This window comes from Uloborus diversus, chromosome 2, assembly GCF_026930045.1.
Source record: "Uloborus diversus isolate 005 chromosome 2, Udiv.v.3.1, whole genome shotgun sequence".
In the NCBI taxonomy this organism is placed as follows: domain Eukaryota; kingdom Metazoa; phylum Arthropoda; class Arachnida; order Araneae; family Uloboridae; genus Uloborus; species Uloborus diversus.
The window spans coordinates 82,649,501-82,666,291 of NC_072732.1; the positions used below are offsets into that span (position 1 = coordinate 82,649,501).

General features: G+C 33.2%; 1 protein-coding gene across 1 annotated transcript; it reads right to left on the reverse strand.

Moving 5' to 3' along the window:
* Nucleotides 1-285: 285 nt before the first annotated feature.
* LOC129216385 (protein halfway-like) lies at nt 286-15,650 on the reverse strand. The gene is made up of 3 exons (XM_054850599.1): nt 15,570-15,650; nt 9,346-10,220; nt 286-1,130 (listed from the first exon to the last, which is right to left on the reverse strand). Exons 2-3 carry the CDS (start codon nt 10,193-10,195, stop codon nt 286-288), a joined length of 1,695 nt encoding a protein of 564 aa, XP_054706574.1. The 5' UTR covers nt 10,196-10,220; nt 15,570-15,650.
* Nucleotides 15,651-16,791: the final 1,141 nt, after the last annotated feature.

Consider the following 16,791-nt stretch of genomic DNA (forward strand, 5'->3'; position numbering starts at 1 on the left):
AAGACAATTTTCGATTAATTCTTATTTGAGGAAATTATACTCTAATTTGTTGCTGTGTAATGATTGTTATGCAAAAATTCTAAGGGTTTCAGAAATTTTGTTTCATTATTAATAGCTGTACATGCATTTAGTCAAAAATTTCATCAGTATTCAACCAGGCTGAATATTTGGCTAGATCATCTTATCAATATTCGGTAACGCTCAACGTTTTGGGAAAAAAAAGTTTTATTGTCGAATAGTGGCAGAATATTCCTTACATCTCTACCAATGAAACAATAACATCTTTTACATCAAGTTTAAGCTGAAAAATCGTGGAAGTTTCCCAGTTCTCTTTTGCAACCAGTAATCATACGACAACTTAATAATAATAACAAGAATTGCAATTGCCATCAAAGTATTTAAAATATCAAGATAATTAACTAACTGGACTTGTTGTGGACAAAGTTGTGACTTTTTTAACCGATATATTGGCTGGTTCGAGTACAGACCACTATCAGGAGAGCAACAAATGCCGTCAAAATTACGAACGGATCTATAATTATCTTGCAACCACGTTTGAAATCGAACAGTGTTACAATCACAATTCCAAGGATTTCCTGATAAATACAACTCATCAAGTAGTCCTCCACGAAACTGTTCCAAAATGTGTATAGGAATCTCAGTCAGTTGATTATTAGAAAGATGTAATGCAACTAAATTTCTTAATAACCAAGTGCCTTCTAACCCTTTTAAAGAATCAATAACATTATTATTTAGATACAGAAATGATACATCTGACCACAGTACTGCATCAATGTGGTCAGTTGTCAGAGATTTTATGTTATTATTATACAAATTTAGTACTTTAGTTTTATATGGAACTATTTCAGGTAACCTGACAAATCCCTTATTACTACAATCCACAGTAATAACAAGTTTGTCCTTAGAAATTGTACAATTACACATGGTTTCATTACAAATGGGACTTTCAGCAATTTTAAGCCCAAGATACAAAATTTCTAACCCTTGTTGCACTGTATAGTTGTGTAAATCAGGAGGTTCAATGCATAATGCTCCTTCCTTGTAAGCTTCATATTTCTTGAGCCAGTCATTTAGAGGCAATAATTTTCTATCGCATACCCATAGGTTACCTGTGTGTCAAAAAAAATGAAAGTTAATGTAAAATGCAATTTGAATACATGAATTATTAACAAAAAATGAACAAAGTATATTATTAACTATTTTCATAACTTATTAGCAAATGTTGTAAAAAAAATTAAATTGCAAAGGTTTTTTTTTTAAAGATCGAGCATGAAGTGGTACAGCAATTGCATTAGATCTTTTTTTTCCTCTGAGGTCTGAATTCAAAGCAATTGATGAACCCTAGAAACAGGGATTTCTCTTGAACTTTATAAAGTCCCCAGAAACAAAATCAAGGTTCCTTAAAGCCAAGTAGTAACATGGTTTGGACATTTCAGTCAATATTTCGGAGAAAGAACATTTCAGTACAAATATTAAATTTTCCAAGATTCAAGAGGTTAAAGTCAAGTTTATTGATATGGATAATAAAAGCAAATTTGTTTGACATCTTCAAGTAAGCATAAGAAGCAAGGTATCTAATTTAAATCTTAAAAACTGAGAATTAAACAAATTTTGTAAACACCCGAAAAACTATGGAACATTAGTTTTACATGTTTCAGAGGTTTTAATGCTGCAAAACTTAAATGTTCCGTTCAATTCCAGGTGCTTTGTTTATATTTTAAGTTATCTTTTCAATATTTAAAAAATGATTTAGATTAAAATTTGAACAATAAAATATTTTTAAATGTAAGGCTTTCAGAACTACATACAATAGTTTAATACAGTGTTGCCCAACCTACGGCGTGCAAAGCTATCCGTGTCGACCACCGTTTAGTTTAATTTTGAATTAAAAATAACCATTAATGACAATTTTCATATTTTTAGATTATTAAAAAAAAATTTAAATATTAAAATTTTTTTATGTGTTCTGGTCCGCAAGAATCATTTTGATGTAAGGTGAGGCCCATGGGTAGAAAAATTGGTTGGGCACCATTGGTTGAATAAAAAGAGATGAGAGATTAATCTCAACAATTATCGCCAAGTGGCACAAAATACGATTGATTGCAAGAGATGGGTAAAGAAATACCTTAGAGAGAATAACTTGATAGAAAAAACCAGTTGCGGATTTTAGGGAGGGGGGGGGGGCAAGGTGACAAACCCCTCCCTTCCAAAAGGATGAATTATTTCAACTACAGTCGACGCTCGATATAACGACCATCTCCGTCCCAGAGAAAAAGGTCTTTATAACGAGTGGTCGTTATAAGAGGTATAAATTTAAAAAATGTACACCATCATCATGCATGCCCAAGTAAATGCCCAAATGTTTTTTATCATAGGAATTTTTAGAAAAGTAGTGTGCAAAATATTATGACAGAATATTAAACATGTTTTAAAGTAGAAAATATAGGGAGGAAAATGTTACACACTTTCAGATCTGCTACTACTACTACTACCACAACAATTTCTGAAGATAAAACCAGAAACAGAGGTCTGCCTTTTTAGCAGACGTGATTTTTGCAAAACATTATTTTCTGTTTCAGATATAGGTGATAAATTGTGTTTCTCTTGCTTTCCAAAGAAACATTTAAAAGTCCCTCGAGAACCACAAATTTTTAAAAATACTAGATTCAAACACCAAACTACCAATACATCAGTCAACTTCCTTTTCTTATGAATCTAGAATTTTCTCGATTTTTCCTCCCATTATTTTTTCAGTGCTAGCTGTGGTGAATGGTAATCTCCCCCCCCCCCCTTAAAGTTGGATTTGACATTGAAAACATCAGACAGATGTCCGTAAACAATAATCAATGTCATTTTAAGCTACAAATTTGTTTTATTGGAAAGAACACAAGAAATAGCGTCCGCTGATTCGGTCGCTGTATTGGATTAGACGATACAGAACGGTCGTTATAACGAAAGCAAATTAACATAGAGTTTATAGGAACAAAGTTGGGACTTCTACCACTGGTCGTTATAATGGGACGGTCTTTATAATGTGTGGTCGTTATAATGAGCGTCGACTGTATTTTCTTTATTATTTTAACTGACTTTTCTATAGCATTTTTTAAAAATATAATTATAAAAAGAATACAGCATGTTTTTAATAAAAGCATTTTTGTTTGCTAAAGAAGTAATACTAGAGTCAGAGGTCAGAATGGCTGAATACATTAAACTCGCTGGTTTTTAATTCAAGGTAACGTAATATAGCGATTCTTCCATTAATTCTTCTTTGATGGAACCAATAGTTAACTCAGTAAGTTACCGCCCAATAGTTAACCTTTTTTCTTTATGCCAAAATGACTTTTAGGTGTGCCTAAAAGAGTCATTTTGATCTAGGAAGCTATTTGCGAAGTAATCAATATCTTTTTCAGCTTATAAAAATGCAAAATGAGAGAAATCATGCGGTAGTTTCTAGGCAAAACCTTGATATTAATGGAGCCTGTTGTTTCAATGTGTTATCTCAACTGTACAGTTGAGATGGCTCTAAGAACAGATTTTAAGAACAAATCAGCAACTGATTTGAAATTCACACAAAAATACTTTCTGAATTCTTCAATAAAACTTATGTGTTGTGAAGCTATGATTTTATTCATCTATATATATAAAGGTGACAGTGTTTCTTTGTTTCTTTTTACCTGACGGTCAGAAGACGCATAGCATCTACAGCCGAAACTTGGCACAAAATTCGAACGGACCTCGGGGGTCTGCACCTTGAAGCTCAAATTCTAAATTTCTAATTAGTTTTTCATAATTAACTAATTAAGCTGAAATTTCATATTTTTTGCATAATTATTGGGTAAAAAATCCCTCCACCCCCCAACATTATATATCATTCGAAAGAGCTTTCCTTTCCGAACAAGATGATGTTTGTTCCATTTCTCTCAATTAATTAGAATAGGGGATATAAGCGAGTCTAATTGCAATCCTAACTGAGCCAATTTTCAAGGCTAAACTTGATTTTTGTTTCTGCAGTGATGTCATCTTCGGTATGCGAATTAAATGTGCTCTCAGTGATGTCATCTTCGGTATAGGGTCTGTCCACGGTAACTGACATTACAATTTGACTCTATTTTTAACTTACAAGTTCAGCACTGTCTTGAAATTAAATTTTGTTTCTTCTGAAATTGATCAAAAATATAATGATATGGTACATTACTGCTCCCACACTTGTTTTCAGACTTGAGGAATTTTTTTGGTGCGAAATAAAAGGGAATAAAAAAATGCGACTGATGTTACCCAAAAGAGACATGGTGAAAATTGACTTATACACAATTTGAAATTCTCTTCAAACTAATAACGCAAAATCTAAACAGATTTTTTCCCCTTAAAGTAGAGATTTTAGGCCTGATGAAAACACTTTGTTTTAATGGAAAAACTTAAAAACGGAGAGTATAAAAATTATTTAACACCCGTGACTGATGATACAAAGATTTTGTGACTGATGTTACATTTACAATAAATTGCTGAAATTATAAATTATTTCTCCTTAAAAATGAAATTAGCACATGTTTTGTTTAAAATTGTATTTAAGTTACAAGAAAAGTACATGTATAAAGTTTTGCAAGATATATTTTTTATGTATTTCATAAGATAAAAAGTCCTCTTGCATTTATTACATCTAGTGCACTTAATATTTTATTCTTTTCTCATGTGAATAAAAAATTTCATTCACATCGACAGGCTACTTCCAATGTCTTTCTGCTTGAATCCTGACATTCACTAAATACTCTTAGTTCTTAATTTCAATGCATGTAACTTCTCGTGATACAATTATTAGTGATATCCTTCAAGAACCCGTTCTCTAGTTGAAGTCAACAATTTCGCTGGAAGTGATTCCCTCCTTTACTGCAAAAAAAAGTGTTGTTGCTAAACACCTGCTGCAGCTTATAAATAAAAAAAAAGTATTATCTCAAATACTTTTCTTAAACTCTTTATAACATGACTGCAAGTCGGAGGGTGATAGCTCTGAAATTTGCATGAAGCTGTGACATTTAGAAATATTTCTGTATCGATGATATAGCAATTTTTTTTTTAATGTATTACATTCAGAATTAGTTGCATATGTTTGTCAAATTTCATGTTGGATTTTTCTTTTACGGCTGCAGTTTTCTTTTGTGAAGATATAACGAAAAACGCTTTTAATAACTAACAGATTTTACCAAGGTTTCATTATTTTGAAGAGGAGTAATGCAACTTATAATTTAAACCTGAGACTTTAACACTTTAAATTTGTTCTACTCTTGTTCTACTTAATCATCTAATTTCTCTTTTTAGTTCCATTCTGAACTAACTTTGGTAATTATGCTAGGTTTTTTAAAATTATTTTATTTATTTTTTATCGTCCGCTCTTTTTAGCTTCAACTTTGCTTTACTTTTTGTAATTTTCATGTTTTCCTTTATTTCTTAATTATCTCGCCTCCTTTTTTGCCTTTCTGCAGCAATCAATGGCATTTGTGCAATTTGTTTGAGGTTTATTACCGAAAAGAGAAATGTGACTGATTGTTACTGTGACTGATGTTACATATTTTAAATAATAAATTCAACTATTTCTAAATATTTAAGGGATTAATATTACAGATATTATCATAAATAAAGAGAATATGACTTTTTATTAACTTGGGTTTCTTTTTGTTTAAGCAATGCAAACTTTTATACAATTTTGTGACTGGTGTTACATTAGAGAGAGTATGAGGCCTAGTTTAAAAAAAAATGGTCAAAGACAATTATAACAGTTAAAAATTTCTTTGTTGGTCAATTCTCTTCCTGTGTAAACAAAATTTCAATAAAAAAATAAGATTGTAGACATAACAACTAATTTCCTAAGTGAAAAAAAGGATTTACTTTTAGATCCGCTCATACAACGACACATGAGTACTGAGTAGTGTTGTTCAAATTTGCCTATAAAACTTACAAAAAATGTGTTTATAACTTTTTTTGCATAGGTTTATAAAAACACAGTATTTTTCTCCTCATATAAAATAAAAAATGTATTGATACAACAAAGTTTTTTTTTTACTCTGTCTCTAGTTTCATGGAATTGCCCTATACTGCCGTGCTAAGCACAGATGTGGTATCTGCAGTAGAGCTCAAAACGAGAAATTGACGATTAAAGTTTTACATCTCATTTCTTTGATTTATGACTTAATTAAATGCTCAACTTGCAGTAGTTGTTTTGTAAATAACTTATCTAAAAACTGTAAGAGAGTATTTTTGTAAAAATCTTAATTGAAAATTAATGAATGTAGCTACAACAAATTTTCTTTTCAAAACCTTTTCATATACTTAGCTATTTTCACCGTAAGTGACAATTGCTAGGCATTTTTACGGGTATCTGCACAGATACGATAAAAATAGCTTAGTAAAACGTGCTCGGAGTATCATTAAATAATACTGAAAACATCTGCTTTCTTTAGACTTGGCTGCTTCGCTTTATTTTGTTAATACAAATCTAACAGAATCTACCTTCTGAAAGATACCATTTTTAAAATTCCGGACAGTTAAAACTGTAATCCATTATAATTTTCTGTTTTTTATATTCAAAGAATGTGTTTTTTATAATGTTTTAATTTCTAGATTCATTTTTACCGAGCATGAAGATAATTTTGACAGCAGACGATACTTAAATAAAAATGTTACTGGTCGTAGAATGAAATGCGTTTTTTTTGCATGAAAGAACTAAATATGAATATTTTAAATGCATTTCATTTTAAATAAACATTTAAATAGAAAAAGCTGAATATTTACTTTAACAACTATGCAAAGTTGTATTAGTTTTTATTATCAACCTGTATCACCTATTCAACGGTAAACTAATTTTAATATTCTGTGTTACAATAAACTGCTACATTATTAAATATGCTGCTATACTAAGGTATAAAAGTCGTATCTACAAAAAATACTAAGGAAAAAAGTGGTAACTGCGCAGATACCACTTTAAAGGCTTAGTATTTGTCACTTGCGTTCAAATTGCCTTTGCAAACTCCGCAAACTATGCAGTTACGACTTTTTTCTTAAAGCTTTTTTTAATATTTCGCGTTCACAAATCGCCAAAAAACTTGACATTTAGGTAAATTAAATTACTAACGACCACCTGGTGACAATAACTCAATTTTGATAAAATGTGCAGATACCACATCTGTGCTTAGCACGGCAGTATACGGTTGCGTTCAAATAGTAGAATCAGTGGATTCTTGATTTGGTTATTGCACTGTTGTCATTTTTGTTAAATTCAGTGTGCGAATATTAATTGATTTTCTTTTTAATTTGAAAGTCGATTGGCAAATTTGAAGATAAACAATTGAGTTGCGGATTATTTGTTTATTTCGTATTTAGGTTTTTAAAGGGTGTTCACGCACTTTAGTTAAAAAATATGATTACTGATTATTTGACATCAGAAGGGGGGGGGGGGAGGTATTTTTTTTTTTAATTCTAGAGGTTTTTTTTTTCCTTTTTTTCACACGTTAGTTTTTCTATAGTTGAATTTTTCATACGGGGTGCGGGATTTCCTTTTTGTCCAAGATGTACCATGTTTTTTAATTGTGTTGTTTTTCTGCTGGGGAGTTGAATCCTTTTTCGTACAGGATAAAGGATTTCCTTTTCGTCCTATATGTACTGTGCTTTTTAATCACAATTGCTTATCGGTCAGAGTTTGTTTCGTTCACTATTTGGAAGGGTTACTGTAGCGAGGTCGCTTCCGCCGAACGTTTTACTGTATCAATTTTATGTTACATATTTGAGTACAGCAATTTTGGCGTAAAAAGGTGAACTGGCAACTGGAAATAGCTATAGAAAATACAAAAAGATAGATATTGATTAATTAGTGCTGTTGCCAAATTTATTTAAACAGTTGCGGTAGGAGGGGTGAACTTGGCGTAAACACAGGGGCGAGGGGCATGGATTTTTTTAATTCAACAGACTGCCTTTAAATTCTTAGCAAGGGCATCGCAGTGCGGGTACAGATAGTCATGTAATGTTTTATAGTTGAAACATAAATTAATTTTTAAAAACTCAAACGAGGTATGGGTTTATTGAACAATTTTTCCCTCGTATGACAAAATGTTTCTAGTTAAAATCGCTAATTGTACAGCATCTTGGTGACATTATATTGGGTTTAGTATTTAATTGGCTTGAAACCGTTAAAGATGTTTTATGTCCACATTCAAAGTATAATAATGTACTTAGAAGTAGATTCGTTCACCTGAAGGGATCTTAAAAGAAAAAAAAACCATTTAAAAATAAGTCATGAAAACTTTGTTATGAAAAATTATATGGGGGGGGGGGGGGTGCTATTCAAATTCCCGGACCCCTCCAAAAGATTTTTCTGTATCCACAACTTGCAAAAAGCAACTTGAAATTTTAATCCATCTGCTATAAAGGATGACAGATAAGTAAAAGCAGCCTTTTTCAAACATGGGATTGCAATAAAAAAGGGAAGTGCACAATTTGACACTGTACAAGTGGTAGATAAAAAGTTTTAAGCTTTTACATTTTTGTATTTTGTGAGACGCATACATACGTAAGTACGCACATAGACAGAGACGTCGTGATAAAATGTCAAAATGGATTTGGGGAAGGTCTAAATGAATTTTTCGGTCCTCCCACAAGCGAACATGCATAAATACATACAGACATTGATTAAAAAACTAGTCAAAATTCGAAATAAACAAATATGTTTGTGCTGAAATGTATTAAGATAGTCAAACAAAGTGTGAATACGGGCTCCTTGTAAGCCCAAAACATATCTGCACATTTTTTTTTCAGATTTGTGCAATTTATTTGTCATCAAGATGTAATTAAAATTTTAAGAACAATTCATTTAAACTTAATTAAAGTTCCATTTGTGAATCTTTAAGTTGAAATTTTGTGCCCTGGGTGTTATTCTCTTCTCTGTTGTAAATCTTTCCTGCTTGTGTCCGGAGGCGAGGCACTTTGCACGCAGTCTATGCATGTGAAGCTGTTTAGTTTCTGTATAAATAATTAAATATAAATAAATAAATGTTGAAATTTGACTGTTTTTTTTTTCTGTGTAAACAATACTTCTTTTTGTTTGAACAAGGAAATAAAACGTGAACATCCTTTTTGCATCTAAAAGAATGTTTCACATAACCAGAGATTTCAGCAATCTGAAGTGGCGTGAGCTCCAATTAGCTCAAATTTTGAGACTCTACTGTTCTTACTTATTCTGCGTAAAGCTATACACATTTTAAAGCAATTTAGTGCGCTAAGCAAAAGAAATTAAAAGGAAGAAAAATAGGAAAACATACAAGAAACAGAGTTTTCTCTTACCAGTTAAATTTACTTTTTCCAACATCACATTTCCTTTGAATACACTTTCATTCAGCGTTTTCAATTCATTCATGGCAAGAGATAAGAATTTGAGATTCTTCAGGCGGTAAAATGCAACGTTTGGTATTGTAGTTAAACTGTTGTAGGACAAATCCAGCTTTTCAAGATGAAGGAGATGGAAACTATCAATGAAACTTATGTTATTGTTATTCAGCAACAAGATTTTCAAATTTATCAAATCCGTCATCCAAATATTATCAACAGCAGTAAGATGATTGTGAGAAAGATCAAGAAATTCAAGTGAACAAAAGTCATCGAAAATTTTATTTTCAATGGCTTGTAATTTGTTATGAGCAAGTGAGAGGTTTCTTAAAAATTTCAAGCCCTCAAACACTCTGTCTGGAACAGCCGATAAGTTATTCCATGATAAATCTAAGACTTCTAAGTAGTTTTGAAATTTGAAAGCTTCATCCTGAATTGACATAATTTGATTGTGAGAGAGATTCAGATGTTTCAAATTTGGAAAATGTCTGAGGTCGTCATGTTGGACAACTTTTACAGTACCATTGGAAGCAACAAGTTCTCGTACAGATATCTTTTGTGAACGTGCTGCCTTATTTGCAGCACTTAAAGCATCATCTTCCAAACATATCAACTTAAAATCATAGCCGTCATGTGATATGATGCTTTCTAAAGGGACAAGAGTATCACATTTGCAGTAGCTGTTATGTACTTTTTGTGAAATACATATGTTTTTTGATTCTTCAGAGTAAGAAATAGCAAATGCAGAACAAATAATGGTGAAAAAAAGTATGAATGCCAGGCTACATGTCACTTGAAAATGAGTCATTTTTTCCAGTTAGCTTCAAAAAAACCTAAAAACAAATAAATAAAATAATAATAAAACATGATAGAATTAAATTTTCATTTTGTTTCAGAAAGAAATGAAAAAATACTATTCAAGAATAGCAAGAAACTAACTTTGACCAACTAACACCAACTTTATTACAACAGCAAGTTTTCCTTTGAATTTTCAGTTTCTTTCATTTTACATTGCTTAGTAAATGAGGATATTTCACCCCACATTATGGGCAGATTTACAAATTTATGTGTGTGTGAGCTTGGGCAAGGAGCTTCCAGTTTTGATAGAACTTTATATGTAGTAACACAATACACCTTCTATAATCTTGAAACAAAAAATCATAATTTTTTTCCCCTTTTTTATATAGTTTAGAAGGGAAAATGAGGAGAATAACGAGTGCCCTTTTATAATGAGAGAAAAAAAAAAAAAAACTTTAAATACAAGTAATAAAGCTGTCACTGCAGAGCTAAAAATGTGTCTGAAAGGACTATTTTTAACTAAAAACCATTGGGGCAAGTACATAATGAAAATAGGTTAAATGAGTTATGCATTCAGCTGCTGTAAATACACCAATTTCTCAAAGCCAGGGGTGGCATTCACCACATTTTTCGTTGTGCTTGCATATAGAAACTTTAAACGTAAAGGTGGAAAGGTAAAGGTTTCAAGGTAAGGGCAGCAGTTTCAAGTTTATGACTCGGCTCGGAAAATCAAAGTTCCCGTATTGCTAAATTATACATCAAAATAATTTAAACAACACATCCTTAAGTTAATGAATACTTAGCAACTAATTACGGATGATTTTTCTTTATGCTACTAAATTTTCGTGAGTCACACACAGATAAAACAGGGACACTCAAAACTTAAGTTTCGAAGAGAGGAAAATTCTCAACTTGATTTAATCTCTGAATTTTTTTCACCAAAAAATTAAAACAGAACAGTGATTGGAAAAACTACATTTTTTTTGGTAGCAAACTACAACTACAACTACTTTAGTAGAAATGTAGTTAACTACATCGCTGCTTTAAAAAAAATAAATAAATAAAAGCATGTACATGTACACCAGGGGCGGCATTTCAGCATTTCATTTGGGGAAGTTGAATTTCTTAAATATGAATTACCTCAGTACGGAACAAAACACATGTTGGCTAATAGCAAATAATCATGATATGGGGGAAGATTGTATAATTTGTTTGATTAAAGACACCCCAGAAAAGACATATGTTGATGTGAGATACTTTTTTCAAAAAGTATGTATTTTTAAAGAGTATCAAGCATATGATGCATTGAGCAGCTGAAATGTGTTTCTAGAAGAAGAAAGTGATGAACACTTATTAAATAGACACACTTAAAACATGAGCGTAACAATGAATGTAAAATACAAAGGCATTTTCTTGTGAAAATCATCCAGCCACACCAGAGCATTTTTTAAGGAATTTTCACTAGACGACATAAGTTTAAAATAATTAAATGTCTGACTGTCGCTATATATATATATATATATATATATATATATATCTTTTTATATCCGTCGTGAGATCAAAAACGTAGGGGACGTATGGAACTGGCGGCCCTTTAATTAATTCAAGCGTATCTCATACATACAAAATAATAGGTTCAGCTTCTGGTTTATGAATAAACCTTTAATAGATCTAAATATTGACAAAAATAACCTGATTGTACGTAATCAAGTTCACTTATTAGATTACCGGGAAAAGAAAATATCTTGCTTTATAATATTAACTCCGAAATAAGGGGGTCCGAGGGTTTCTCCCCCGTAAAATTTTCAAATTTGTAGTCTTAAAAACGCATTTTAGACGATCTTTGGTAATGTTAGGGGAGAAATGGCTTGGTGGCGCTCCCCTGCCTATGGAGAGATTTCAAGGCCCTTCCCAGGAATTTTTTCTCATTTGTAATCTTAGAAATGCATTCTGTCTTTCGTAATATTAAGGGGTCTGAGGACCAGAGAGATCTCCAAAACCTTCTACCCCTCTAACAGTATTAATTGCTTTAATTGAATTTCAATTTTGAAAATTTGCCAGGGGAGGACTCCGAATCCCTCCACCCATTAACATTAACAAAAATCTGCTAAAACTGCGGTTTCTACGGATCGATTTTTTTCCGAGAGAATGCTTCTCTCTCTCTCTCTCGCCAACATCATCGAAAAATGTCTTAAATCTTGCTTTTAGTGCTTCAATTATGAAACATTTCTGGTCGCGAGCCCCTTCAAAACTGCCCCCCCTCCTTTTATCGAAGGCTGGCTTAAATTACGTTTTCATAGCTTTGATTTCAAGAAACTGGCAGTGCACTAAATTTTAACAAAAAGTCTAAAGTCGCTTTTTTAAGACTTCAAAATTACAAAAAATTTCGGGGGGGGGGGGGGGGGGGCATATCTCTTCCTCTTAATGTCACCATAGATCGTTCGAAACTGCATTTTTCGAATTACAATTTTTAGATTTTTCCCGGGGGAGAGCTCCCAGACCTCCCTTTAAGTGTTAAAATCAGAAATAATTCACAATTGGAAATGCGTGCTTGAAGTTTGCATTTTGAAAAAGTATAGAACTATGACCCCTTGTCTCTTCCTCCCTTAACATCACCATACATCGTCTAAAACTGTTTATCAAATAAGTCTTGAAATTTCCCGAAGGAGAGCCCCCGGACCCCCTCTTCTGTACACATAATTAAATATAACGTACGATTGTGTTGGGAACTTAAATTTGGAAAAATTATTGGCAGAGGCTATCCTGGAACTCCTCTCCCATTCCTCCCAAACTTAAAATATATTTTAAAACTGCGTTTTTATGTCCTCTCATTGCGAAATGATGCAAGAAGGTAGCCATCCGACATCCCCTAATTCAGATTGAATATTATCCTTACGATTATCCATATTGCTAGTACTTAGGTCTAGTAATATGACTGTCCCTGCTAAACCACAGAAGCCAAATCTTCTCTCTCTCTCTCTGCATATTCGAACATGCGTTTGGAAAAATTAAGGGACCGCCAAAAGGCTGGACAGCTGAAGAGCTAGAAGAGCACCCCTCCTCTTCTAACTTCTCAATGTATAATAACAGAATATTTTGGTTTTTAAGCTTTATTTTCAAAAGTATTTTGGGGCCAGTGCCTGAAACCTGACATTTCTCCGTACATCATCAAAAATAGACAAAATGCGTTTTTAGTTTCCTGATTTTCAAAATTTACTCGGAAATTTAAATTTTGAAACATTTTTGAGGGAGATTCCTAAATCCACCCCCTCACCTAATGTCTCGATAGCCCGAAAATTGAGTTTTTAAAACTTCATTTTAATAAATTTCTGGGGAGTTATTAGGGCCCAATTTCCCAATAGGCAGAGTAGGCAGCTGCCTAGGGCGGCAAATTTTGCTTTAACGACACATTTTTTAAATAAATTTGTTGTTCTTGAAAGTAAAATTAGCATTCTTTCATTTTCCACAGAGACAATTTTTTCTTGTAATTTAATAATGATTACTTTCACACATCTTATGAGAGTCAAATGTTTTTCAATCATGGTATTTGCAGAATCGTCATCAAAATTTGCCGAATAAAACCTTTTTTGGAGATCACGGTGATAGGTGATTTCATCGGGGCGCCTCAGAATATGAAACGCCATCATGTTTCATAAGTTTGACAGTTTGAATCTGGGGAACACTTTTTTACGGTTTTTTGAGTCAAGGATATTTTGCTTCTTTTAGGGTGGGAGGGGGTGGCAGATTTCAAATTGGCCTAGGGGCGGCATGGAGCTAAATTCGGCCCTGGGGAGTTTGTTCAAAAATTTCGGATGACCCATCCCAAAACAATCGGCTGGATCCACCACTGCACAAAGGTCGGCTACAATTGCGATTTTAAAACTTCAATTTCAGAAAACTGCTTGCCCCCCAACAACGTTTTTAAGACTTTAATTTTGAAAAATTTACAGGCGCGAGCACTAGGATCTCTTCTTTCCTTAACATTACCACAGATAGTCTGAAACTGCATTTTTAGAACTACAATTTTGAAAACAAAGGAAAGCCCTCCTTAACACAAAGGTAGACTATTTACAATTGCACTTTTGAAGTGTTTCAATATTGAAATATTACTGGGAAGAAGGGCCACCAAACCTTTTATAGTCTGAAAACAGTCTGAATAAAAACAGATAGTCTGAAACTGCGTTTTTAGAACTACAATTTTGAAAACAAAGGAAAGCCCTCCTTAACACAACGGTAAACTATTTACAATTGCGCTTTTGAAGTTTCAATATTGAAAAATTATCGGGAAGAAGGGCCACCAAACCTTTTATTACCCTAACATCACCAGAGATTGTGTATAACTGTGGTTTTAAAATTACAATTTCGAAAATTTTTCGGGGACAATAAATTTCTGTTTCATGGTTCATATTGTATACATCTAGTAATGACTCCATCCAAAGCCAGAAAGTTGCTCCAAAGCCCATGTAATTATTCATACGTTTGAAAAAAAATAAAAATAAGGTGTAGCAAAATTCAAGGGTACCCAAAACTTGTTTACTCAAGGTCCACGTTTTAAAATCAGGGAAGGCAAGGCGGGTCAACAATCCAACAACATTTCAGTTCAAATGGTATTTGTTAGCGCTACTCCCCCCCCCTCCCCGTGAATTTGACTCGAAATTACACTCTAAAACCTGTTATGTTTAACCCAATTCGAAAGCGAGAAAACTTTTTTTTGGGGGGGGGGGGATTTTGCACCATTGAGCTTGGGGGGGGGGGGGGGGATGGGCACCCCTGTTAATAGTAAAATATTTTTCAAACATTTAGGTAAAAGTCAAGAATAACATACTGTTCATTGGCGCAGCACTAGGAATAAATCATTTTTATTCCATAATTATATACATGAGATAATGAAAGTTTTTGCGCATTGTTAAGCTTCTCTTAAAAGTGCTATTTAAATTACGATACAGTTTGAATGCATTAGCAAATTCAGGATTGTGATTAAAAATTCTATGAAACAGATCAATGTTAAGAGAGAATGATGACCATTTTTTCAGATATTGGTAGCAGGTTGATGACAGTCAACATAAACAGAAAAACATTCGACCACCAACGGCGCAATTTTCACGATGCACAGTAAGATAGAAGCGTTCAAGGCCATTAAAGACATAAAGATGCAATTAGAGCATCGTAAATGAAGAAAAGAAATGCAATTAATATTCAACGTTTAGAAGAACCTCCTATTTGTTTTTACAATTTTTTTCATCAAACCGGTTCGAGGGGTTAGTTTAAATATCAAACTCATATTTTAGGAATATTTAAAAAAAAAATAACGATACCGACACTGATCATTTCGGATGCAACCGAAAATTTCGAATGAAAAGTGAATGTCAAAGCATTGTACGTACAAGCACATGATCTTGCAGATGTTGGATCGTCGAATTAAATCACTTCCATCCATACAAAATCCTTCAACCACAGCAAAATAAACAATGACCGTAGCGGAAGAAAAAACAAAACAAAATACAACAAAAGCTTTCGATTGTTGCCAAATAGAAACAGAAATCTTTGATGAAGTTTATATTTCAAGGCTTAGCAAAAACTTACAGATACAAATACAAAAGTAACGACCAGAAACAGGCTGAACCAGCTAGGCTGGTCTAGGCAGGTCCTAGTCAATTTACAATCCCCAGTGAAGATCAATGGCCCTCCTTAAACTATCTATTCCCTTGCTCATTACCATCTCTTCCGGTAAGCTGTTCCAAGGTTCCACTACCCTGCTAAAATAGTAATTTTTCCTAAATATCTATGTTAGCCTTTTTTTTTTTAACATATACTTTTTCTTCACAATTGCTAGAAAAGATTTTTATTTTTAAATTCTTTTTTTTTTTGAAACTGGAAACTGTTCTGATTTTTGAAACAGTTGCGTTACTCTAGGGCCGTGGTAGCCTGATCGGTAGGGCATTGGACTCGGGGCCGGAGGGGCTCGGGTTCGATCCCCGCTGGTCGAAGACCCACCGTCGTCATTAAAGGGGACAGGGCGACGTTAAATATGCTCGTGGTCTCAATGTCCTCCAAGTGAAACGATACCTCTGGGGGTGCTAGTACCAGGTAGCTATTAGCTCTTGGACTAGTTCTAAATTCTCATTAACTGTTCGATCCGGTGATGGTGCTGCCATATATCGGTATATAAAATAATGGAGGCAAGGCACTAGTATGCAGACCTCGACATAAATACAGTTGTAGTCAGTTGTGACTCTTGAATAGAAATAGAAATAGTTGCGTTACTCAATCTAGAGCCGCTATATTCGCAACTCCAGAACTTGAATACGCTACCTTGCGGTGATTATCAATACTAAAGAAAAAGGTAAAACATTCCATTCCACGTGTTTTCTTTGGGGTAAATTACAGGCTTCAGATAGTTTGTGATGTAATGTTATTTCAGAATAATAGAAAAGAAAGCTTACCCACAAACATGATAAAAAATTACTCTCATTCACTAAGCATCAAAGCAAGTTATAAGTTACGGCATTTGTTCTTTTTACCTTTTTCATCCGCCATTAGACAGTGGCGGAATCGCCCCCTATAGTTTATTGGAGTTGCGAATAGATAGGCGACACATCAGCTTAA

Bases quoted from the DNA above. Each gene is read 5' to 3' on its own strand.
- LOC129216385 (XM_054850599.1), bottom strand. From the start codon at position 10,195: ATGACTCATTTTCAAGTGACATGTAGCCTGGCATTCATACTTTTTTTC. The intron at 1,131-9,345 runs GTAAGAGAAAAC...TTTGACACACAG, and splicing joins GGAAAAAGTAAATTTAACTG to GTAACCTATGGGTATGCGAT.